Source organism: Suricata suricatta, chromosome 15, assembly GCF_006229205.1.
Source record: "Suricata suricatta isolate VVHF042 chromosome 15, meerkat_22Aug2017_6uvM2_HiC, whole genome shotgun sequence".
NCBI classification, from domain to species: domain Eukaryota; kingdom Metazoa; phylum Chordata; class Mammalia; order Carnivora; family Herpestidae; genus Suricata; species Suricata suricatta.
Window position 1 is genome coordinate 68,508,190 of NC_043714.1, and position 25,851 is coordinate 68,534,040.

The window sequence follows — 25,851 nt, forward strand, 5'->3', positions numbered from 1 at the left end:
CCATTCATTCACCTATTCATTCATTCTTAAGTACATATTTATCAAACAAGGGATGCTGAGAATATTCTGGTGAACAAGCAAACCTGCCTCATTCCCATTTTTATCACGGTTACTAGCTGGTAGGAAAGACAGACATGGAACAAATACTCTAACACACACACACACACACACACACACACACACACACACACACACATGCATGCATCCCCCACTCCCAGGTCTGTGTTTTCTAAGGAAAGTAGGAGGGAATTTGAAAATGTGATTAAGTGGTAACCTAAGAGAGGGCAGAGAAGCTTCCATCAGAAAGGTTTCCTGAGTTGAGAATGAGGGAAAAGCACCTCGAGCAAAGGAGGAACAGAAATTCAGACAGCTCAGAGGCAGGAAAAGAGAAGGGTCTTTAGAGAAACTGAATGAAGGTCATGTGACCTGAGCGAGGCCAGGGAGAAGAATGAAACACCTAAAGATGGGTCCCAGGAGGGAGTTCTGCCTTTGTTTTAAGAGCAACAGGAAGCTACTGACATTTACTGAAGGATTCTAAGACATCATCATAAGAAAAACTCCCTCAGGTAACACTGTGGACAGTAGACTGGGAAAAGTTGAAAGTGAATGCAGGGAGGCAGCTATGATTTAGATGAGGAGCAGGGTCTACTGCACTAAAGCAGAAAGAGAAGAGATAGAAGTGAATAGGGGCAGAGGGGTGGCTCAGTTGGTTAAGCGTCCATCTTTGGCTCAGGTCAGGATCTCCCCATCATGGGTTTGAGCCCCACGTTGGGCTCTGTACTGACAGCTCAGAGCCTAGAACCTGCTTCTGATTCTGTGTCTCCCTCCCTCTCTGCCCCTCCCCTGCTCGTGCTGTTTCTCTCAAAAATAAATAAACTTAAAAAAAAAGTGAGTGGACTTGAGAGTATTCAGAAGGCAAACTTGTCAGGAACCTGGAACAGACTGGAAGTGGGGTGACAGAGGGAGGGGTGACAGAGGGAGAGGTGACGGGGGTGCGAAGGGAGCGTTCTGGCTCCGGAAGCTACAAGGATGGATGACAGGCCCTGGGCTTCATGAGGTGGAGATCCATGGAGAGGGGAGCTGCTGGATGTACATATCCAGCACTCTTTTCTGAGATTCAGGAGGTTTCTGGGATTTTCCTCCTTTTTAGACTGCAATTATTCTACATCTAACCAATTATTTATAACATCGAGACACAGAGTCGTAAGCTTCAAATTAAAAGGGATCTCAAAAATAATTTAGTTCAACTCCTTCCCCTTTGCCCCAAACTCCTGACAATGGGCAGCTGGCCTCTTCTTGGCACCCCCAGGGATGACTTTTCCATCCTGCAAAACCCTGCAATTTCAAAGAGCTATAAATAGGAAAACATCAGTTTCTTCCCTTGGGAAAGAGTCCCTCATGTCTTCCCCAGCCATAATTATTGCGTGGCATTTATGCTAGTGCTATAAATTATGCATCAGGTGATACAACATCTAATCTGGGTCTTTCTGTTCCTCAAATCACAATGACAGAACATAAAGAAAATCACAAAATGAAAAGGGGTCTCTGTCTAAGACAATCAGATTGTCAAATATAAGAGTTGCCATGTTATCTCAAAGAGTAGATAGCGTTAATTTATTGGCTAATACACCATGAATATATTTTGCAGCCAATTTTGTTTTGGATGCTGTAATTCAGAACTAAGATAATAGTGGATCAAATGCATTCAGCATCCATTTTCTGTCACATAACAACATAACTAAGGATGAGCAGTCTAGGGCTCATATAGTGACCCGAGCATTGGCAATATACTAGGATTCTGATCTCTTTGCAGTTCGACACTCTACTGTGTGACTTCCATCCTCAAGGGCTCCTCATAGTCCAAGATGGTGGGTGGAGGTGCCATGATATTGCTCACCAGGTAGTAGGATGGTTAAAGGAGATGAGGTGGGTAAGAAGCAGTCCTCCCCGATGACAGGCATAATTTCAAAGCTTTCCAAAGCCCTCCAGTAGCAAGTACCTCTATTTTATTGGCTAGTCTTAGTACAAAGGGAATATGTCTTTGTACATGCATGCAGGCATGTGTGCCCATGCATGTGCATACCAATACTCACACGCACACACACACACACTCCCTCTGTTTGCCTCTCTCTCGCTCTCTCCTCCATATATAAATATAAATATAAACGTATAAACATATATATAAATGCACATTATACGCATTACCTCCCAAGATAAAAACTTGGCTCTACCCACAAAGAAGAAAGGACCATAAGTACTGGCAGCCACATGGCAACAGGGAGACCTGGGTGGCTCAGTCGGGCCTGAAGGGACTGCGGATCAGGTCATGATCTCATAGTTGGTGAGTTTGAGCCCTGCAACCAGCTTTCTGCTGTTAGTGCAGAGCCTGCTTGGGATCCTCTGTCCCCCTCTCTGCCCCTCCGCCACTGTGCATGCCAGCTCTCTTTCTCTCTCAAAAATAAACATTAAACATTTAAAAAATAATAAAATAAAATAATAATAAAATAAAATAAAATACAACTATATGCAGAAACCTACCTCGGGTAAACAGGAATGTCCTCAAGTGGCTTATCTTTCGAAAGCATATGAAACAATACAGTGTAACTCAGGATCACATGGGCAACTAGGTCTAGATTACTTTCGAGAAGCTATTTACTTTGCTAGCAGGGATTTGGACAAAAAGGGCTTTGTGTGCATATTTAATAAATTATGTAATGATCCTCTGTTTTTCCTTCTGGTGTAGCCACTAATTCGGTCTGGAAGACAGATGGTGAGCTGTGAAGTCATCAAAAGTTTAAGGTCTTCTGCTTCAGTTTCCTCCCTAAATGTTCTACTTTGGGCACATGCAGCATGCACAGAAGGGCAGGTAAGGAAGTATCTCAAATCTTTATAGTTTTAAGGCATGAAACCCATTGTGGCTGTCTGTAAAGACCATCCAGGCAGCAGTGAGGGGTATCAACAAATACACGTTTCTTTCTTGCCTTCTTTCTCTGGAAACATAATGACTCGAGGATAGGAAATTATCTTATTTGAAACTGTAGTCTCCAAGTTCAGCACACTAGACAGCAGAATGAAAGAAACACGCTCTATTCAATGTGAATATACATTGACTTAAATGGAGGCCTAGTATGTGCAGGGGGTGGGGGTGGTGGCCACGGGAGCTGGCAGGAGCCCAAGCATTGCTGGAGCCAAACTTGAGGCTGAATCCTCACACAGCCACACACATTCTGAATGACTTAAGCCAAATTCATCCTGATCTGCAGTTTCTGCATTTGGAAGTGGAGGTTACAATTCTACTACCAGAGCAGAAATACCATTAGGAGTGGACGGGATGTGTGTGAAACCATATAAGATAGATACCACCAAATCTTTGCCAAATGCCAAATGTGTTCTGTTATTCGGTACTGCCTTTTGGAGCATCTGAGTTCTCAAAACTCAGAGGCCTGGTAGGGGTCTTCTAAAAGAGTGGTTCTCAAATAAGCTTGATGGTGCCTTGGCCCGTGGGGCAGCAGAAGAACGGAGACAGACAGAGTGGACCTCCCTCCACTCTCCAACGTACAGTGCCTCTTTCTTTACTTTCATGTTTTATTGCTTAGTCAAGTTGGTAAATGGGCTTCTTGTTACACTGAAATCATTTTGTTTATCCTATGTGTTGGAGGAAGTGGGTATTTACTATGAGTTTTCCTTCTAATTTTATTGACAGAGGATTTGTTTTGTTGACATTTAATTGTTGTTTAATATTCAAATTGATTCACAGCTTACATTCTTTCTGTGTGCATGAAAAAAAAAAGTTTCTTAACTAGACCTTAAAACGATCTTCTTGGCCTTTTTTTTTTTTTTACATTCAAATTACCTTGAACCAAGGTCCTTTTTTTTTTTTTTTCTGGATGTCGAAGGAGCAAGGAGCATCTGTTTCCCACTTCCACAAAATTTGGAAGGACTTTCCACAAGGGAAGACGTGAGTGTGGTTATCTGTAGGGAGACCTAGTGGCATTAAGTGCAAGATGGTTTCTCTTCCTCCTAAGAATGTTCCAAATACATGGATGGCAAAGGGCGATTCCTAATGACTGGGGTTCTTGTTCATAAGGGAGCACGGGAGTGGCAGTGGTTAGCCATAATGTTAGTGGAAACACCCTCAACCTGGGTGCAGTTTCCGCTCCTAGTGTGCAGTGATCATTGTTGCTGAAGCTTCAGGGCCCTTTCATTTCATTCACGATGCAGGCAATCAACAGGCAGGGCTCCAGACCAGCCCCAGAATGAGAGAGCCTGCTACCTGCTACCCGTGAGCACTGCAGCAGACCCAGCTAAGTTATGGAAGCCACACTACTCCTACCCCGTGCTCGGTGACTGCCATTCCTCCATTCACAACCCTTCATAGTCTTTGGCTCCTTGTATTGATAAACAGTACAGACACCCCACTTCCGTCTTGTTCCAGATGAAGTGACCAAATAAATGAGTTCCTCTAGGCCCCGGTGTCTGTTCCCTGAGGTCTGCAGACAAAGAAGACGGAACCACAAAAGCCAGTCCCCCCTTTTTTTCCCCAGTTATAGACCTTCAGCCTGCTAAATGCCCAGTTCAATTGCTTCTGGGTAACACTGACATAAAATGGCTTGTTGATCACAGCAGACACACACATTTTGAAAGAGCTGGATAGGCAATTCTGACAAGCACCACAAAGTCACCAATTAAACATTCACAGGGAACAATTGTCTGTCAATTAAATATCCTAGTCACTATTCCCCTTGAAACAAATCAAATCACTACAATGACACACACTTTTACAACTCATGGTGTCAATGCAATTAAGCCACTAGGAGAAATTAAATATTAAATACCACCTAATAAGTAATTCTCTCTGTATTTGCTAAATCATTATTCATACTGTTTTTCTTCCTTCTCAGAGGTCAGAGGTCTCAGGGAGCTATGTTTTCTATAAGAATTGCTATTATCTGATCTTGGGAGCCAGATAAACCAGGAAGGCATACAAATCCCTGTATTCTCATTCACCCTAACTTAGAGGAATGAAAGATTTACAGCTGGGAGGAACCTCAAAAATCATTCCATGATGACAGAATATTAGAGCTGTGAGGAATTCATTCAGAGGCCAAGACAGGTGAATTGGTCCATACAAAGTTGAACCACACTGGATGTAAAATCTGAGGTCAGCCTTTTGACGGCTGTTAGGATGCTATTTTCAATACGATGTGTGGTCCCTTGGCTCCACAGGGCTATAACGCTGTTATAAGCATTGCTATCATTTGGAATACAAATCTCATTTTCCTCCTTCTTTATTACTTTTAACTCATTGCCTCTGAAACTAGCTGTGTTAATTGAGATAAAGTGGCCTTCAAAGGCCATCAGATCCAGGGGTCGTTTTGAAATGAGACAGATGTGGCTTAGAATCCCTCATTAGCAGCATGACCAAGGGGAAATGATGCAATACTCTGAGCTCAGCGTTCTCAGCTCGGAGAACGGAAGCAGCCATGCTTAGATGCGTCTTTAGGCATTTACTCAGCAAGTCTCTACTGTGAACTTCCCTTGTGATGTTCCAATGTCTCGTCCAGGGACCCACGAAAGGACAGAGCCTGTCCTCAAAGAGCACATTTTAGTGGTTGAAACAAATAAAGACCTCATAATTCCAGTTCACCTGCCAACTTCTGCTCCTCTTTCAGGTCTTAATTAAGAATAGTTTCCAGGGGGTGCCCGAGTGGTTCAGTCGGTGAAGCGTCCGACTTCAGCTCAGGTAGTGAACTTGCAGTTCATGAGTTCGGACCTCTCATCCGGCTCTGTGTTGACAGCTTGGGGCCTGGAGCCTGCTTTGGATTCTGTGTTTCCCTCTCTATCTGGCCCCTTCCTCATTCTCTCTCTCTCTCTCTCTCTCTCTCTCTCTCTCTCTCTCTTAAAACTAAACATTAAAAAAATTTTTTTAAAGAATAGTTTCTTTATCTCAGCTCACATCTAGTTTCTCCTTTGAAACAGGATCCAGGGCCAAGGTGATCCAGGGTGAGGCAAGCTGGGTGCCTCAGGGGTGGCACCTGACAGTAGTGCCTCTTTCAACTCTGCACCCTGGATGCCTTAGTGGTCTCAGACTAGTCAGAGCCTGGTGCTGAACCATGTTACCTGGCCTAAAAGTACTTGACTCCCTTTGAAATTATTCACGCATTAGGTCATTTGATTGATGGCGGCGGTCTCTTGCTCTAGATGAGAATTCAGGTGATGGCAGGATAGTGGGCTTTTGTCCTCATGTCGTCAACGGCACAGTGTCCCTACTGCTTGCGCCCCACACACAGTGGCACTCCATAAACATTTGTTGTATGAAGCACTAAAGAGAAGTATAAATTAGTAAATGATGGAGGGAGGTAAATGGAATGACAAGAACACAGAGTCAGTGGGCTCTGCCAGTGACTGGTCATGGCTACTGCAGAGAAGCTGGGGGCTGGGCTGAATTCTTTTTTTTTTTTATTATTAGTATTTTTTATTTGAGAGAGAGAACACGAGCACATGAGTGGGGGAGGGGGCGGAGATAGAGAGAGGGAGAGTCTATCTTAAGCTTTCTCCATGCTCAGCACGGTGCTCAAGTCCATGACCGTGGGATCATGAACTGAGCTGAAACCAAGAATCAGACACTCAAATGACTGAGTCACCCAGATGCCAAATTCTAAAGCCTTTCTCCCCAAACCGGACATATAGACTGGCAGCATGTAGCACTTGGGCACTTACCGTGAATGTGGCATGTGGGGACCCACTTCCCAAATCCTAAGCCTGTACCAAGACCTCCAGGTGATTTTTTAATGCACATTAAAGTTTGCAAGCATAGGTCTACTGTTCACAGGTGTTTAGAAAGATATAGCCTGGGAAAGGACTCCTCAGGGCTGAGGACTCCATGAAAAAGGTAGTCAGCTTTAAAGATTAAGTTACAATAAAAAATAAAATGTATTGTGCAATTCTGTGCATCTGTGCCAATCTAAATATTTTAAATGTTCTGGGTATGTTTCATATCTTCAACAACCTCTGGGCTACTGTTAAAATTCTCATTTTACAGCTAAAGAAAGTGAGATGCTGAAAGATTAAGACCCTTATTGGTATCATAAAATTATCCATGGCCATCAATCCCAGGCAGTTTGAACTCTCATCCTGCACTGGGCTCACACTCAAGTGCTCTCTCGTGACATGTGACGGCTGGCTCATAGCAATCCTCAATACATATGCTTCCCCACTGAAAGAGTCTTACTTGAAAGGCCATTTATCACTGCATCAAAATTATAGTGTCTGCTTACACCTCCTCCCTTAAATACCTCATCTGAGCTCAGATTCCCCAAATCAAACAAGCAAACATGATTGATTCTCCAACAAATGCCATTTGTTCTTAAACTGGCATGAGTCTTGGAGGAGGGGCAGAGGGGAGGTGTCCTGAGCTGGTGACCCCTAGGTGAATACTGGTAGACAAGGAAGGGCCAAGGAGACAGAAGAGACTCCTTAGGAAGCAGACACAGGAGTTAAGCCAGCACGAGGTTCTGGGAAACTGGGGATGGGTTCTACTCTGGAACTTACCCGTGGGCATGAGTGGTGAGAATATTCACATTTGGGAGAAGCCTACTCCGTGGTGGATGGAGGTGGTTTGGAGGAGTACTGGGAATCACAGTGCTGAGTAATTGTGGGGAGATTCCCTGGAACAGTAAGGAGGAGGAGGTTGGAGAGCTATGGGCAGATCCCAGTAATGGAAGAAAAAACCATCAGGATTTCACATAGATGTTGGGTGGGAGGGAGTCCATCTCTGATTTGTTGACATTGAGCTGCCTGTAGGACCCTTCAATACAGGTGCCCAGAAGACCAGTAGATGGACTGGTCTTAAACTTAGCCAAGAAAACTGGGCTAGGGATAGAGAGTTAGGAGTAAGCGGCACATAGATCCATGGTCAGTAATGGAAGGAGGGACTGACTGTCTGGGGTCAAGCAGTGGGGGTGGCATGTGGAGTGACGTAATGAGGAAATATGTGGAATGGCAATTTAACATTAAAGAGGTGAACTAAAGTGTCTGAGAAGGAAGAGAAAGAAACAAGCACTAGACTAAGTCATAGAGACACAGCCACGAGTCAGGTACAACCCTTGCCTCCATGAAGCTCACAGCTCAGGTGGCGAGGCAGACATAGAGTTCAACAGCAGTATTGTGGGTGTGGCAGGTGGGCAGGTGGGCAGGGGAAGGGCGATGCGCTCAGCAGAGGAGGGGTATCTAGCTTGGTCTGGGGTACTGGGAACCCTTCATGATCCCATATTTCTTTCCACTACTCACAAAGCTTTCTGGGGGTATAAAGAGACTCGTGGCCAAAGAAGCCAAGACCATTTGGCCAAAGTCAATGGAAAAAAGTCAGGGCAAAAACAGGATGAGACTTTGTGGTTTCTAGGTTTCTAAGGAAATGTATTTACATGGTTTCAAAAGTGTCTCTAAAGTGTCAGTGTTTGTCTACAGCTGAAATGACGAGAGCAGGGCCCCAAGGCATGCTTATGATGCCATTATTCACTTGGGAATAGGCAAGGGCTGTATCTGTCTCTTCAGCAGAGAAGGAAAGGATCTCCGTTCATTGGACACTGTTGTTCGGGCCATGAACCCATTCTCACATGAGCTGCCAGCCACCAACAGGGGAGGTAGGAAAGCTCACCCAAGTAAGGAGGGGAGTTGGGCTTTGAACTTAAAATAACACAAGCTTTCGGTTCTTGATTTTGCTTTGTGTCATGAACTAATTTGACAATAGAGAGAGGAACCAAGTGGGATCATTCCAAAAATGGAAGACTTAACTCATAACTTTTGGGGACGTCATGAGCACTGTTTTAGTTGATTGCATTGGGTTCCCATATCTAAAGTCAGGCTTAATTTTGCTGTGAGGCAGCTTACAGATAAACCGATCCAGTTAGGTTGCAAACTAGCCTTTATGTGAGGGGTTCTAAGCCAAGGGGAACAAAGGGTAGTCTAAGCAATAATCTGTTCACCACGCTTCACGAAGTCAACCAGTTGTGCTCTATGCCTTCCCCTCCGGAGAGAGGGAGACCAGCCCCGCCCCCACTGGTGTGGAATGCCAGAAATGAGGTCTGAACGTGGCAGTGTGTCTTGCTCACAGCTACACCTGTATTAAGCCGGAAGGTGAACATTCACTGGAGACCAGAAGTCAAGACGTAGAAGAGATTTGGGGTGTGTCACAAAGAAAACCTGAGCAAAGCTTCAGTGTTTGCACTCAGAGGTGGGGTGCTGAAGAACCAAGAAGGAAGTGAACCAGCAGGTGAGCCCCATATTGGGACTCTATTTTGGATGGCTGGAGACTTGACCCATTTAAAATTTTCACAAACGGACAGACATGTAATGGAATCTCTAAAGTGCATAACTTTCCCTACCCTGTTCTCCTTTTTCCTTTTCTTTTTTGACTTAAAAGATCTGGATAGTCACTTTGCTTTGTCTTCATGTTATCTGCCTTCACTCTTTTAAACACTTGTCTAGCAAAAGCTCAGCTTGGGGTTTTCAGCCCAAATCACTTCAGAAGGGGATACCTTTTGATGTGTCTTCTGGTTCCTCATTGACCTTCTCCTCTCTCCTCTCTCTTAGAGAAACTAATCTTTCTTCTCTCACTGGTTACTCATTCCCTGTTGGGAACTATGTGATTCTGGGTGAAGGGGGTCAGGGGAAAGAGGTGGTCCTATAACATTCATTCATTTCATTCTTTTAATTGTACGGTACTCAGAACTGTCCAAGTGCTTTGCTACCCGCTAAGAACACAGAGACACCACCCTTGACCTCAAGGGGCTCAGGGATGTTATGACATTGCTCCCATAGGAGAAAACTGCAAGGCGTAGCAGTGTACCAAGGAGAAGTGGTTGACCTTTGCTTAAGTTCCTGGTCTGCCTACCTGTGTTAGGGGGTGGGCCTCATGGAGCTTCTCAGGTTTTAGCTGGGGTCACTGTGAACACAGACCAGCTGGGGGTCCCCAGACCTGCAGATCAGCCTGACCCTCCCTAACGCCCTCATGCCACATCTTCTGGTCCAGGCTTGGGGTGCCTTCAGTTTGTGAGCAAACAGTTAAGTATTAAGGGAATACTTAAGTAAATGATGCTCTGCTCCTTTGCTGGGGTCCCTATATACCCTCTTCACTAAGAAGGAAGATGCATACCCATCCACAATGTCTTCTAGAGTCTCACTCTTGTTTCACATCACTCCTACAAGAAACCTACCCCAGCTTTGATTTTCCATGCTTTAGAAAGACCTGTAGTTAAAAAGAAGAAGAGGGAGAAGAAGAAGAAGAAGAAGAAGAAGAAGAAGAAGAAGAAGAAGAAGAAGAAGAAGAAGAAGAAGAAGAAGAAGGGGGAGGAGGAGGAGGAGGAGGAGGAGGAGGAGGAGGAGGAGGAGGAGAAGAAGAAGAAGAAGAAAAGCTCAAAGGGCATCTGGGTGGATGGCTCAGGTCACTTGAGTGACAGACTCGACTTTGGCTCAGGTCATGATCTTCTGGTCCGTGAGATCAAACCCCAAGTCAGGCTCTGCAGCTGAGTATAGAGACTGCTTGGGATTCTCTCTCTCTCTCTCTCTCGCTCTCTCTCTCTCTCTCTCTCTCTCTCTCTCCCCCCGCCTCTCTCTCTCTCTCCCTCTGTCCCTCCCCTGCTCATGCTCTTTCTCAAAATAAATTAAAAAAAAAAAGCCCAAGACTGGCATTTACATAAACTATTTACTGAATGCTGTGTTCCAGACAAGTTCTAAGAGCCAAGGACAAACCTTCCGACCTCCACACCAGTCACAAACTCCTTCCCAAATTCCATTCAAGTATCGGCCTCATGACAGCAGCAGCCCTGACTGTCCAGCACACACGTGGGCCCCGGAACCCAGAACCCAGCAGGCAGTCAACAAATGCTTGTTGAACAACTGACCTACTCAGTCCTCATTCTCCACTTCTTCCTATGTGATACTGATGTTTTGAGATGCAGTCAAATCAAGTCTATTTTTGTCATCCTCTCTTGCTGATGGAGTGGCTACGTGTCAGGCTTCTGGTCCCTGAAATGTAAGCAGATGTCATTGGGCATGGATCCCAGAGGAGCTCCCAGGAGGGGGGGCCCATTCAGATGGCAAATACCCATGGACCATCTTAGCCTTTTGCCTTTTGCCCTCTCCTTCTTCTTGCCTGCAAAGAGGCCACCATGGCTTGGAGATGAAAGCCTGTGGCCTTCAACTGATTTTAAGAAAAACTCCTGATATGGAATCTGCTTTAGACCTTACCTGACGGATTGCTGTACAACCTTCCCTTGAAGAATCCCCATGACAGGGAGCTCATCACTTCAAAAAGCAGCCTCCTGGGCAGGTCTATTTGTTACAAAATCTCAGCTTTAGATGAACCAAATCTCTCACTCTACACAGACCATCAACCGATCTTTATTCTGTGCCAGAGGAGACACATAAAATAACCTCTCTTCGCCATCACAGCACCCTGAATACTTGAGAACACCCACCGTATCTCTTCTACATCCCTGTTTCCCTAGGCTTCCCAAGGTTCTTCCTTTTCTCTTGCTCTTGTTCTGTTAAATTTTTCATGCTGCATTTCTACTTCTTCCCGTGTTCAGAGTTAAAGAGATACATATACATTGATTATGCACTCCCTCTTCCTTGGTAGCCTCCATTTTGTAAGCAGTCATGGGTATTCACCATGGAATCACAAAAAGAAAAAAAATAGAAGAATATTCTAGAATGATGGACTCCAGTCACCTGGAACGCTGGCCGCACAATGAAGTGGTTACAGTTCTTATTTCACACAAAAATTTTATGCTGGTATGCACTCTACATTGAGAAGGCAGTTTTAAAATATTTTTAAATTTTTTTAAATTGATTTTTGAGAGAGAGAGAGAGACAGAGTGAGCAGGGGAGGTTCAGAGACAGAGGGAGACACAGAATCTGAAGACAGTCTCCAGGCTCTGAGCTACCTGTCAGCACAGAGCCTGATGCGAAGCTCGAACCCAAGAACCGTGAGATTGTGACCTGAGCCAAAGCCGGACACTCAACTGACTGAGCCACCCAGGTGCCCCAAGATGGCAGTTTTAAAAATTTACTCACACCAAAACCCTCGTTAGTGTGATTTAATTTCACATGTAGCTCATGTCCTTGCTATGCAGAATTTTATCATTTCCTGCTTTAGGAAGATTTTGTGTTTCAAGGACATGCTGGTATATAAGGCCGGAGATGGACAGAAAGGGAGAGAAAATCCCAGTAGCTAAAGAATGTGTAAGATACCGCATGTACTGAAACACACGATCGAGATTAATGAAATCCAAATATCCGTCACAGATATCAGAGAGACGAGGAACACATTCAGTTATCACCCTATTTCATCAGTTGAAGAGGGGGTCACACCGATGCATTTACTGGTGGCACGGCTTTTATTCCTACTGAGGCTGTGGAGCTGTGGCCCAGCCTCTCTCGGAATGTCTGGCACCTCAGGGGTTAATTAATCTACTTTATTTTTTCTCAAACCCTCAGGGCTGACTGTGACATCTTGCAGTGAGAAAATCTGGCTTCTAAGTGCTACTTAAGTGACCTGCCTTCTTAAAACAGTCCTTCATAAACAAAACACACATGATCTAATTTGAGTGTGTGAATCCAATTACATTTCCTGGGGATGCGCAGGGCAGAGGGTGCGGGTGTCCGGGCTCTGCCGGGGCCGGCTGGGCCAGGCGGCATTCCCGTACTCAGGCCCCAAGCAACGCCAATGAAGAAATTATCTACTGAAGCCATCCTCCTGCTAACTAAGCTTCAAACCTCTGTATTACAGAAACTTGCCAACCTTCTGTTTCTATTACCTTGATTTCAGCCCAGAGAAAAGCCAAGAACGCGCTTCAAAAGCCATGTGTCAAGTGAACCGATATGCTGTCCAACTGAAGACCGTGGCCCTTGAATTCTTAATTCTTGAAGAATTAATATCGTGCCTACTGGCAGGTAAGAGTAAGGCTCTGAAAGGGATGGTGTGGGTACCTCCCATGCTCTGAAAACAAACACATGTAGGATCCACTAAAAGAGATATGCCTGTGAAATGAATAAATGAGCCTCCCAAGAAATATGTAGACAGCAGTGAAATGTCATGTCAGCATGACTAGAGTAGTGTCCTTTGATTACGTTACCAGCGGCACTGAATATGGATTTTTTTTTAAATCTTTCCTTTTTATGCTTGGTTTCACTTATTTTTGATGAGCTCTTGCAGCGCCATCAATTATCAAGGTGTAAATATGACTAATGCATTTGTCCTACTTAGCATGACATTGCAGCAGTCCCTCTAGAAGGAAAGTCCTCCCATACTTCCCGGTTTTGATCTAATTACGCTCTGACCCACTGTTGCCTGTCAGGTGACATGACCAGATAGGAAGGAAAACAAATTCATAATTCAGTCTTGCAAGGCACACACTTTACAAGCGTTGTACAACTGCCCCTAAATACACAGCCACCAAGCCTCTTTGCAAATCTAGGGCCAAGGGGGTGAGGTACAGGCCAGGGCAGAAGGGACTTCATAGGTCATTCCAGCAGCCATTAAAAATATTCTTTGTAAAGCCTACATTTCCATCACACACAAAACCTCCACAAAAACAAAATCCAGAAGAGAGGGATGGAGGAAAGGAGTGAGGAAGAGAGGGAGGGAGAGAGGAAGAGAAGGAAGGAGAGAGGGAGTGAGGAAGGAAGGGAGAAAGGGAGGAAGGGAGGGAGACAGGAAGAGAAGGAAGGAGAGAGGGAGGGAAGAAAGGAGGGAGGGAGGGAGGAAACCATAAAGGCTGAATGGTCTCTGGGTATTTTTCACAAGGAAGAGAGAATAATATTTCCATTTCCTGGCAAGAGGAACCTCTTGGGAATGGTGACAGTCAAATTTGTTTTTGAAAGACATTTTCTCAGACATATGGGACACTGCAATTATTTTTTAAAGCCTACATGAGTTTGCTGAAGGAAAATGTAAAGAAACGGAGGGACTGGGGGTTTTAAAAGATGCACACTATAACTAGCGATGTGCATTAAATAGATAATGGATATTTTGTGTGTTCTGAAGTGAGCACTTACCTCGATACTGGGTACCAAATCAGGATGATTTAAATTACGTGTCATTTGCTGTACGTTAAGTAGTCGTATAGTCCCCTTGATTTAATCTGAGTTAGCAGAGTTAGACAAAGGACACAGAAATATGCTTATGTGTAAATTTTACAAATGGGGGAGAGTAACCGGTAATTCCATTATACCGACTTAACGTTTCCTCTGAAGTCAACCTTTCTTTTAAATCATCAGGAATGCATTCTGGAGCCCACGGGAAGACTGCTTGTCACCTGACCCCAACCTGCTATAACATTAACCACTTTCTTACCCAGTCCAAATGCTGCATTTTCTCCCAAATGATTTTTTTAAAGGCCAGGTATAAGCTAGAGGCCCTTGTTATTAGTCAAGTTTAAAAACCACGATTTAATTCATATTTTTCTGGCTCTGGCTTCTACTGTAGGATGGGATTTGTGTAAGACAGGAAAGAAAACGCCACTGAAATTCAGATCCAACAGCATGACCTTGAACACTAACTAACCTGGATTTGCATACCTGGCTGCTTCGGCTCCAAGACTATCTTGGAGGAATCACCTTTACTCTGACACATCGGCTTATCTACCTTGCCAGGAAGTACAGAAGACTAATTAGACACAAGCTTTAACATTTCAGAATCCCCAGGAGGAAATATAATGCAGCAATCCTTCTGGTTAAATATTGCTGCCTCTCAGTTTCCCAATAACGAAATGATCTTCACCATCTTATCACTAATGAGCTGAAGAATGAGAACAAGATGAGTTGCAAATGTTAGATAGCTCATATTATCATCACCAGCAATTAAAACAGTAAAATGTGCATTACTGCAACAGTCTTTAGAAATGTACATACCCCAGGAAAGAACCTAGCAAATATGACATTATTAATGTTTTATTTATACAGATCATAACATTTTGGAATAAATGGTTAGATGGATAAAGTGAACTTGGCAGGATAAATCATTTGTTTAAGATGTGGACAAAATCTGGGTTGTGTCTGGACAAAGGTACTAGTAGCAATGACCTGACTCACATTCATGAAGCCAATTTAACTTGAAGCCGATATGGTGGCCCGAGGAAGGAAGAAATGCAGCCCCAGGATGACCTATCACAACTTTGTCAGGGTGGATGGAAAAGGAACGCTTTGAACTGAGCTTTGAAACTTCTGACTGTTCTTCCATATTTCTAATGTCACTGGAGACCTAGAACATATACAGGCGATCATGTCTGCCATGGACAATAATGTCTTAGTTTGGGTGGAAAGCCTATGACTCAAGTCTAACAGTTCAGTGAATGGAAAAAACATAAATTATTTCTGTGCTGATGGTAAAGACCCCTTCTCCCCCCAACCCCCTGCCCCGAAGTGGCCGTTTTCAGGTTCCATCTTGTATCCACGGTGGAAAGCACAGAATGTTGTGGATGAACACCAGGCCCCTGTCCCTTCATACAGTTTCTGCAGAGCTTTGCAGCTTAGTGGTTACCCTGTCAAGCCACAGATATCATTTCCATCAGGAGGAAAAGAACAGAAACACATTCACATAGCTTGGATGGATGGAAGGCAATCGCTGACTCATTTGTTACTTTTGAAAATGGCATTTTCAGTAAAAGGGAAACCGTTGCCGAGCTGTGTTGACTTTACACTCTCCATGTAGCTTCTTGCTTCTTGAAAATGCAAAGTTAAATGTGAGCCATCCTCTAACGGGAATCAAGATTAACGTGGAGAGAGAGGCTACCCCAGGGTCGATGGCCTTCTGTCGACAAGTTTGTATCCAGCAGAGCAACATGATGTGCTCACTACAAACAGCCTGTGGCCAGGGATTCAGTTCTTTCCCCTTCATGACTTCCCTTTGGCCTTCTTCATGAAATGTTCATTCATGTGCTATCATGGGAACTGCCCTTTTGAGTAGTGATACGGGTGCGCGCCTCAGTCTGGAGTTAATTCGAATGTGTTTGGAAGGACACCCCCCGGAGGCTTTCCTAAAAATGAAGGACTTTGGAGCTAGATTCAAATCTTGCTCCTGTCGCTTGTTAAACTCATCATCTCTGGGATGTCTCTTTAAAGTTCCTAAGAATTTGTTATTTCTTCTCTGAAATGACAATGGGGGATACGGCTGTTGCCGTCATTAGATGTAACAATGTACGGAAAGGCCCTTACGTACATGTAGAATAGTGTACGAATGTGAAGGCTTCTCATTGTCACTGTCTGATTTCTCCAGAGGGGTTTATGTGGAAACGACTGTCTTATACACACATGACTTCCCTGTGTTTGTGCAGGTAGAAAGCTTTCCCCAGCACGACATCAGGGGGCTTGGATATCTTACAGTATTGCCTTTACAATGAATTGTCTTGTTCATCCAGTGCCCGTGTGCTGAGGACCCACTACATGCCTGGCAGCTTTCCAGATGCTGAGGAAAAATTGGTAAACATGTAGGTGTCTGTGCCCTTAGATGATGCTTGCATTCCTTTGGGGCTGGGGGAAGAGACGCCATAAATATAAGCAAATAAAATGTTTCAGACAATGCACATGCTCAGGAGAAGACAAACAAGTAACGCACTTGGGAATGTCATGTGAACTGAGTCCAAAATAACGTGAACAGTTCAGCCATGTGAAAACCTGGGAAAAATTATTCTAGGCAGAGTCACGAAGGCTAAGAAGTGGGAAAGAGGCTCAGGATCTCTGAAAGACAGAAAAAGGTACTGTGCATTTGGAGCCTGAGGAGGAGAAGAGAAGGAAATCTAATTAGGGAGGGGAGGAGCACCCAGCTTGTAAGGGGATCAGTGACCATGGTAAGGAGTTAAGATGTTACCCTGATTGCTATCAGATGTCGTTGGCCAGTTTTAAGCATGCCTTGTATGTTCCTAAACAGGGAAAACTAAACTGCCTATTGAAAAATCAGATTTTTTTAAAAGCGATTATTTCTCTACCTTACCCACCTGCAAGATCTAGGAAAGAAGCTTAGACCTCTAGAGGGCGCCAAAAGAAAACATTTTGTAGCCAAAGTCACAAAGGTCTTTTCAGCACCTATAGGAGAGGAGAGCGCTCCGGCTGTTCCCTCTGGGAACCTGCAGTTCCTCCAGGATTCCTACTCAAACATAAAGTCCAATGAACTTGGTTTGCATGTACTGGGACCTTGGTTTACAAGTGAAACACTGTTTTATCAGGGGATGGGAGTGGGAAGACATTTGGGGGTTATTTTTAATCTTCTTCCATCTGGTAGTATTTGAGTAGAGCATAAAACAAATAGGAAGCCAAAATTTACTTTCTGGATTCATTTGGCAAGCAAAATGTCTCTATACTTAGAACTTTGAAAATATTCATCATTTGCCACTTGGGATGTGTTATTCTAAATACTATTCCAAACTTACTGGATGGGGTCTTTTAGCAAAGAGTACTAAGGAAAGCTATTGCCTGGAAAGCAGTGGGTTATGATCAATGGGATTTTCTGCAAACGAGCAGATACCTATGATACAGGAGACACTTGATCACATGTGAATACTAAAGGTTCTCAGTGATTTCGAGAAGACGTTCCTTACTGTCTTCACTTAGGACAAGTTCGACTGCTCGGCCCTTACTCACCGAGGCTCTCAGCTCCCCACTTCATGCCTGATGATCACAGCCATGTACTTTACATACTCTTTGCTCTACCCAGGGAGACTTCAAAAAGCACTGTAAAAGCAGCCGACCAGTTAAGTAACCTGAGCACATGGATACAGAGCCATCAGAGAAGACAGAGAGTCCCAAATCGACTAGAAACCCCAGAAGGTCAGTGATGAGTCAAGCACTCTGTAGGTGCTATCACTCCAGAAAGCCTGAGCAAGTTTGGAGGTGTTGTACTTGGTTATTCAAGGATATATTCAACCTCAACCAGAAGAAAGAGGAGATTTTAAACTTCTAACAGAGCAAAGTGACATTGAGGCTGAACCTGCAACAGGAACATACATACAAAGCAAGTACACATCCAAGAACCTCTGTCAGCTTCCTATTTGGAAACATTTCAGCTGACATTTTGCCCTCATTTGTTAAGGAGAAGCCCCACCCCCCTTCAGTCTCCTTCTACCTACCAGACACGTAGCAGAGAAAGTGCCAGACCATTCATTATCTATTGATTTTAATGGATTTAAACAATAAAGTCACTATCTACCTTCTGTTTCACAGACAATGAGGAACTCTATTCCCAGAAACACATCCATATTTAACGGGGAAAGACAGGAAGAAAGGAAGAAAGGAGACAGAGTCAAGTTCCACCTAAATATTTCAGACCATCTACAGCAACATGCCCTTTATCAGTTGAACAAAACTTGAGTTCTTTGCCATAGACACTCCCTCACCCACCCTAATAGCCCCAAATGAGGCTGATCTACGCAAAACACTGGGTTTGGATCCATAGTAAAAGAGAAGGTATAGTGTGAGATCTCCAAGGCAATAAAGAATTCCGGAGTAAAATACGTTATCACGTATTTATGTCTGAAGGACTGGGTTAGAGGACACATGTAGGGTCTCCACCAACAATTAGTGCCAACAAATGCTGCTTCCTTTAAGAATTGAGGGTTTGTAGCAGAGATAGAGTCCCTTACAACACCCTCCTGTGACTCTTGTGAGCTGTTAAAGGATGGGTCGCCTTCTAAACCGGGGTGTCTCTCCTCCCCTTTGGATCTCCAGCTCCAGAGACCAAGGACTCTGAGGGATATTTGCAGAAGAGAAAGAAAGCCATTTCTTAGCTGATGTCAGAGAAGCAGAGGACAAGGGCAGAGCTGAAAGAAACTTTAGAGGTCATTTACTTCCAACTCCTCTAAGATGGGCGAAATACCATCCCACCAGCACCCTGGACCCTCCCCAGGGCAGGTGCAGTTCCAGGCTGGGGGAGGGGCCTCAAAGTGAGCAAGGCAAGCCAGCCTTCCCAAAAGCGATTCCCCAGGGGTGGCAGGGGGGAGCGCAAGGCACGCAGGAGTTACCTGGTTGATGGAGATGACCGCCAGCCGGGGGATGACCGCCTGCAGGACCACCTGCAGCAGCGAGGTGCCCAGGCCGGCCAGGATGGCCCAGGTGAGTGGCAGTGGCAGCATGCTGTAGGTGGCGAACAGCGTGAAGAGAACATAGCCGATGCCATCACCTAGAAGTCCGTAGCCTAGGCCTGCTGCCAGGATCTGAGTGGTCATGGCCACCCAAGTGACCACGCCACTGTACTGCAGGTACGTGTGCGAGGTGGTGTCCTTTCTGACCACCACGAGCGCGCAGATCACCACCTCGATGCCAGTGAAGAAGCCCAGGAGGATGCCCTTGAGCGGGTCCATGGGGGCCGAGGCCAGGCTCAAGTGGAGGACCAAGAGGGTGAGTTTGGTCAGCACGTCCAGCACGTTCATCACCACCTCGGATTTTCGCCTCTGGCCCAGGAAATAGCGCTGGTAGAGGCGTTCCAGATCCCTGGACTTGAAGGAGTTGCGTAGAGTGGGGAAGATGACCCCTCGGTAGCTATAGCCCCCGTTGAGGAAGAAATCCGAGTTGCTCGGGGCGCAGTCCAGGTGCAGGAAGCCCAGATCGCCCCCGCCGCCGCTGCCGCTGCCGCTGCCGCTGCGTTCAGGGAAGACTTTGGTGCCACCGGTGCTGTGCGCTCTGTCCCCGGGGCCCAGTGAGTAGAGGGGCAGCACCGAGTCGCCGGACAGCTGCGCCGCGTGGTGGTTGGGGCCGCCGCCTGTAGGGTCCGAAGCTTTGCCGGAGCCTCGACTCGCGCTGCCGCCGCCGCTGCCCCGGTGCCCGTGAATGAAGCGCTGCTCGGTGATGTGCCTCACCGCCGTCTGCCACAGCAGCCGCTGCGGCCGCGAGCTGCTCCCGCCGTCGCCGGCCGGGGGCGTCGGGTGGATGGTGTAGAGTTCCTCGCTGCCGCTCAGGCAGCGCACATCGGAGAGCTCCATGGCGCCGGGCCGCAGGCTGGGAGGCGCGGAGCCGGGCCGAGGCGGCGGGGGTCCCAAAGACCCCAAGGCGGTCCGGCAGGAGCTTGGCGGCGAGCCCCGGTAGCCCCGGCCGCCCGGTCGCGCAAGCCCTGGACAGGAGGCCCCCGCGCGTCAGGTCATAGTGAGCCCCGGGGCAAAGGGCGTCTGGAAGATCGCCGCAGACCCCTGCGTCCTTGCGCGTCGCCCTCCCGCCACCCCGCGCAGCTGGGGTGCGCGGCAGCGGTGGCTCGGTGCCCGCAGAAGCCGCGGCGCTCGGAGCCACGCAGCCCCCTTCCTGGGCCCAGGCTTCTCGGCCGCTCCTCGGCTCAGCGTCTTGGCGCAGCCTTTGCTCTCCAAGAGGCACCCGGGCGCCGTGCTTCTCTCTGCTGCGCGCCGCGCGGGTCCTGGCTGCGGCACTGGGCTCGGGACACCCACGACTCGGCGGCCGCGGGAGGGCTGGCCGAGGCTGACCGGTGGCGGCGGCGGGTGCGAAGTTAGCCGCTGTGGCAGCGGCAGAGCTCTTCAGAGAACTCCATTGCGCCGGGATGGGGAGCCGGGGCGGAGCTGGGGGCGGGGGCAAGGAAGGGGGAGGCGTGGGGGGACTAGGAGGTGGCGGGGTGCCCTGCGGAAGGGGAGGGGGACAGGTGATAGCCTCAGGGCTAACGAGTCACCAAACAGTTAATTTGGAGAAGGGGGTGTGCTGAGGCTCCCCCCTCGGCTCATCTCTGGCCGTCTCCTCTTCCTGCGCCAGGACCGACTGCGCGGCGCTGGCTCTGGCCCGTCGCATCCCTCGGGGAAGGGGGAAGGCGGCAGCGTCCCAGTCGCGGCTAGAAGACGAGGTCAACCCTTCCAGCTGTGCTTCCGAGGGGTCGGAGCCCACAGTTCCCATTTCTTTCACTTCGTCCTTCGGAGTCCATTTGGCTCGGAGCTGAGAGGAGCGGGAGGAGGAGGCCGGAGAGAGTGGGGAGGGCTCGGAACCCTGTCGCTCAGAGGAGAGAAGCCGCCGGTGCGGATCCCAGAGGCTAAGAGCCGAAGCGTGGCGGGTGCGGCGAGTTTAAGGTTTGGATGAGGAGGGAGGCCCGAGGCCGCGGAGACTGAGACGCCACCGCATCCAGGGACGCTCCGCGTGCCACCCTGGCGCTCCGAAGAGCGCAGCGGGCACCCGGCGGCGGGGAGGAATTTGGAGACCTGTCAGGTCGGTCAGACACCCGCGGCGACTGAAACCCGCCCCCCACGCCAAGCCACGCCCCCGGAACAGGGCTGGGGAGGGGCGGCGGGGAGCTGGCACCCAGATCTGGCCAGGACGCCCCAGGTCTTGGAGGCAGCAGCACGCGCAGATCGGCGCGGGTGAGGACGACCGCGGGCGCCCCGACCTCCCCCCCGCGCGAGTATCCAGTGCTCCAGCTGGCCGCGCGGGCCGGTTCCTCCGCTATTCTTTTTTAGGCACTGGCTCCGGGCCTCGGCAGGTGCACAGCCGGGACTCGTAGGCCGCTCTGCCCACGGGCTCCAAGAGCCCAGCGCGATCAAAGAGAGGGTGTCCTTTCCGCCCTCCCCACCCGGGCATCTTTGGCCGAAGCCAACTTTCGGGCTAAAAGCAAATACCCCCCAAGACGCCGCAATCCTAGAGACAGCTTTTCGCACGAGCCTTTACTACACCCCCCCGGGAGAGTGATGGGCCCGTCCCCAAAGTGCCGCCGCTCACACCAAGTTTTTCCCTGCTTACGGCAGGGGGTGAGGGGGAGGGCGCGGGGAAAGCGTTTCCAGCCGCCCGCTCCGGCTCCCGTTTCCCGCCCTCCAGGCTACTCGCCCACAGGGGGCGGAGCAGGAGGGCGGGGTCCTCAGGGCAAGCGTGGTCGCCGCAGTCCCGAGCCCTGCTGCAGGTGGCAGAGCCGCGGTGGCCGCCACCTCCGCCACCGCGACTGCGGCTCTAGCCGGCGGAGCCCGGGCCCTGAGCACAGTCAGCTGATAGCCAATGACGTCAGGCCCTGGGCGCTTTCTCGGCTCCCAGTGGCGTCCTGTGAAAGCCCAGAAGACCGCCCGCTGCCCCTCCGCCCTCCGGAAGGAGCGATTTCCCTGGCTCTCCCTCGGAGACACTGCCCGGCCCAGGAATAGCTTTCGATGGCCATACTCCCCTACCACACACTCCAAATCCAGGGTTATTTGTGTCCACCGTGTCCCAGAAACACGAGATTTAATTCTTTCCTTTCTATTCTCTTATCCACACACATGGGTTTCGTTTTAAATCCAGAACAGGTCCACTGCCTCGCACAGAGAACCTGAAAGAGAGAAGACGACTAACATTTTCTCCTGTCCCTTAACAGTAGATTTCTGGGAGGTAGTTTACACCCGGCAAATCCCAGGCTTTTAGAGTTGTAGTCTTTTTCAAGAAAGAGAACAAAATTAAATGCTGAACCTCAAATAGAAGGAAGGTCGGTTCTATTTTTAAGCCAGCTTGTGAAGGAAATTAACTACAAAGATCTCCCAGAGAGGCTGGCCCACTCCCAGGGGGCTGGAGGTTAAGGGCAAAGCACACCCCAAAACTCAGTTTTGCAGGTATCTAGACCTTATTGAAATCGTCCCAGGAAGGAAAGCACGGCTTGCTTCTTGATTCCTGAGCTGGTTGGACTTCTCAGCCTCACCAGCTCTCTGGAAACCCTGGTGGGTAATAAGTGTCTTGACCAGAAGAGGAAGCCGACCAGGACAGAAGGGTGGGGAAGGAGGCAGGTGGGTTCCTGCCAGGATATGCGGGGAGCTGTGTCCTCTTTGCAGGCATTGCCCCAAGTCATCTGTGCTAATGACCATGTTAGTAAACTTGGCTGTGGAAGACATCTGTTTATTTTCTCAATTCTTTCTCCTGGGGGCCCAAGAACTCACCCTGAATATATGAGGGGCTGAATGCCGATGGAACTTTCCTATGAAAATCTTCCTCCTGGACATACCCCAGGATGATTTATTCAGCAGTAAAGAAGGCATGCCAAAGAGGGGGAGATTGGACCCAATCAGATAAAATGACTCAGGCTGATGAATGAGCATACCACGCTACAAGGGGGAAAAAAAAACGAAAAACAAAACCAAAGAATTTAATGAACAACTCAGGTTGATACTAACCTATCAGGAAGAAAACATTGCATCTGGTCAACTGACTTCTCTGAAAGGTCCTTCGCTGTAAGGGGTGTTAGGACAAGTTATTTAAAAATAACAGCACAGAAGACCATTAAATTCTTCTTCATCTTGGGATGGCTTGGTGCCATTCAGCCAGAAGAAAAAAAAAAAACATTCTGTTTTCAAATGACAGCATTGGCTTTACACAAATATTGAGAGGCTTTTAGACTATGCAAACTGCCCAATGATTGTCATTTAAAACAAATTAATACACTGCTTTGAGTCTACCAGGGGCATCTCTTCAGGCTTTCACTTACTCTCTGCATATTTATTTTGGGTGGTTCTCTGTTATAGGCAAGGACTTGGTCAGTATTTTGCAAACTCACTGTCTTTTTGTACACAGTTCCCTTTTCTTGGAATTTCCCTCTATGCACGCCCCTCACTCCCTACCACCATTTCCTTCCCTCAAAATACTACTCATTTCATCTTTCAAAGCTTGAGCTGTGTCTTTACACAAATCCTTTCCCGACATTCCCAGTGAAAATTAAGGACTTCTTTCTGGGGAAGAAGATTCCAAGATGGAGGAAGCATTGCTAAAAGAGTCACTCAAAATAGAGTCCGAAGGATATCCAAGAAGCAGGACCTGTGCGCACCTCCAGTTTTCATTCTAGGAACTTTTGACTCTTGTCCGTCGCAGATCCCCCAGCTCCTGGAACACATCCTCCTACTTTGGACTGAAATATAGAGAAGGTAGCACCTGTTAGCCAAATAACCAACCATGTATGGATTCTTTAAACTCTGCCAGCACCAGTCACAATTCTTTCAAAACAACTAATGTAACCTTGTGGAGTTTGCCTTTATAAGCCTGTACACCCTTTTCCCATTTCAGGGTACATGTTTTGGTATCTGTGGATTCTGTGTCTTTCTGTATCTTTTGTATCTAAGATACCCCCCCTCCCTCCAAATAAACATGTTTGGTTGCTTTATAATTTTGTCGTCTTCTTGGTCTACACTTTGTGGTCCACTGGTCTATTGTGGGTACTGCTCATATGGCGCTTAATCAACATTGTTTGCTTGCCCAATTGTCTCTCCCTTCTCCCCACGAAGCAGTGAACTCATTGAAAGAGAGAACAGATTTTCTTGGGCCTGTAATCTCCAGTTTCTAGCAACTATAGTGTTAACCTTAATCATAAAGCCATCAGTTATTTTACCAGGGAAAAAAAAGACAGGTTTATTTGGGAATAGCTATTTGGGACATGCAAGCTATGGAAAAACCACAGGTCAGTGCAACAGACAAAGAGGAATGTTGTTTCATGGAGAAGAAGGATGTTGGGAAAGACTGTAATGAAAGCAAGTGTATTGGAGAAAGGTGAGAGTGCAGAGTGATGGCAGTTTCTTACAGGCTGAGTTGCAGGAATAGTGCATTTCTTAAAGTTTCAGTGAATGTCTTTCCCTGTTGGGGGTCTGATCATTCTTTCCTGTTGATGATTCTTCTGTTCTACAGTTCCTCCTATAAATGTAATTCTTCCTGGTATGATTCCCTCTCTCCTACCAGCCTCCTAACCCTACCGACTTTAGTGAGGTTTTCCTTTATTAATTTGCATAGTGCACAAGAAGATAGTAAGATTAGCAACAATTTATTGAGCACTTCTCCTTTAAGATCTTTACAAACATCTCAGCAATTCTCTGAGTTAAAGGGAATAAAAATGTTCTTTCCATCTTACTGAGTAAAATACTGAGGCTTCATCTGGCTAAGTAACTTGCCCGGGATCTCAGGGTTAATAGATGACAAAATTATAGCAATTAAATTTAGATTATATAATTTGAGTATTCACATGCTTAATAAAAATGCTGTCACAAGTAGTCAACAAATGTTAACCTAATTTAAATAGGACTGACAGAAATGACAACATCAACTATATTTGGACTTTCCAACTGCAAATTAAATAAAAGACGTCTGAGATGTTTAGGCTTTGAGAAACTTCTGGTAGCACAATTCCAAATGGCAGATACAGGTCACAAAATTAATTCTTGTTTGGGTAAAGGGTCTGTTCGTTTTTGTGCAATTTAAGCCACAGACACTATTCCTACTGTTTGTGAAAAAGCAGCTTTTGACATATGGGATTTAACCAAAATAACTGATTTGGTCTACTTCACTTCCTTCGGATGGTAGTGAATTTGGGTGAAATATCTTCTTGTGTCAGTAGAAAATAACAGTTTGCTTTATGATACTGCTTCATCCCCACTAGCCACATTTACATTAGACATGTTTAAGAAAAGGAAAATGTGTTTTCCTTCAATGCATCTTTGACTTAATAGGTTAAGTATATTAGTACATGAATTTAAATTTTATAAGTGCTGGGCCCTTTGCAAACTGCCCATAGAAACCCTGACACTCACTGAAGACATATAAAATATTCACATGTAAAAGAAAAGATGGACTCAGTTCAGGAAGGGGACCTGAAACCAGGGAGATCCTGTTTCCAAGGGGAAGGACGGTATTTGAGACAGACAGCTTCCAAAGCTGGAAATCCTTAAAGGAATAGTACATGAAATTTTCCAAGAGGCACATCTTAAGTGTTCTCAGCACACCACACACAAAGAAGAAACTAACATATGGTAACAAAATGACCTCATTTTGGATGTGTTACCTACTTGCTTGTGGTGATTAACTTGCATTATATATCAAGTTTTACACCTTCAATAGGCACATTTTTTATTCCCAGTTTTACTTCAGTACAGCTGGAGGTGGTGGGGGACG

The 25,851-nt window shown here is 46.8% G+C and overlaps 1 protein-coding gene across 3 annotated transcripts in view; it reads right to left on the reverse strand.

Moving 5' to 3' along the window:
- The window catches only part of ADCY8 (adenylate cyclase 8), a 218,688-nt gene extending 198,175 nt beyond the window's left edge, over positions 1–20,513 (reverse strand). For all 3 annotated transcript variants that reach the window (XM_029923740.1, XM_029923739.1, XM_029923738.1), the window contains exon 1: positions 19,014–20,513. In XM_029923740.1, the coding sequence (XP_029779600.1) occupies positions 19,014–19,970 (957 nt within the window). In that variant the 5' untranslated portion in view covers positions 19,971–20,513. The remainder of the gene's footprint in view (positions 1–19,013) is intronic.
- Between the last annotated feature and the right edge of the window lie 5,338 nt (positions 20,514–25,851).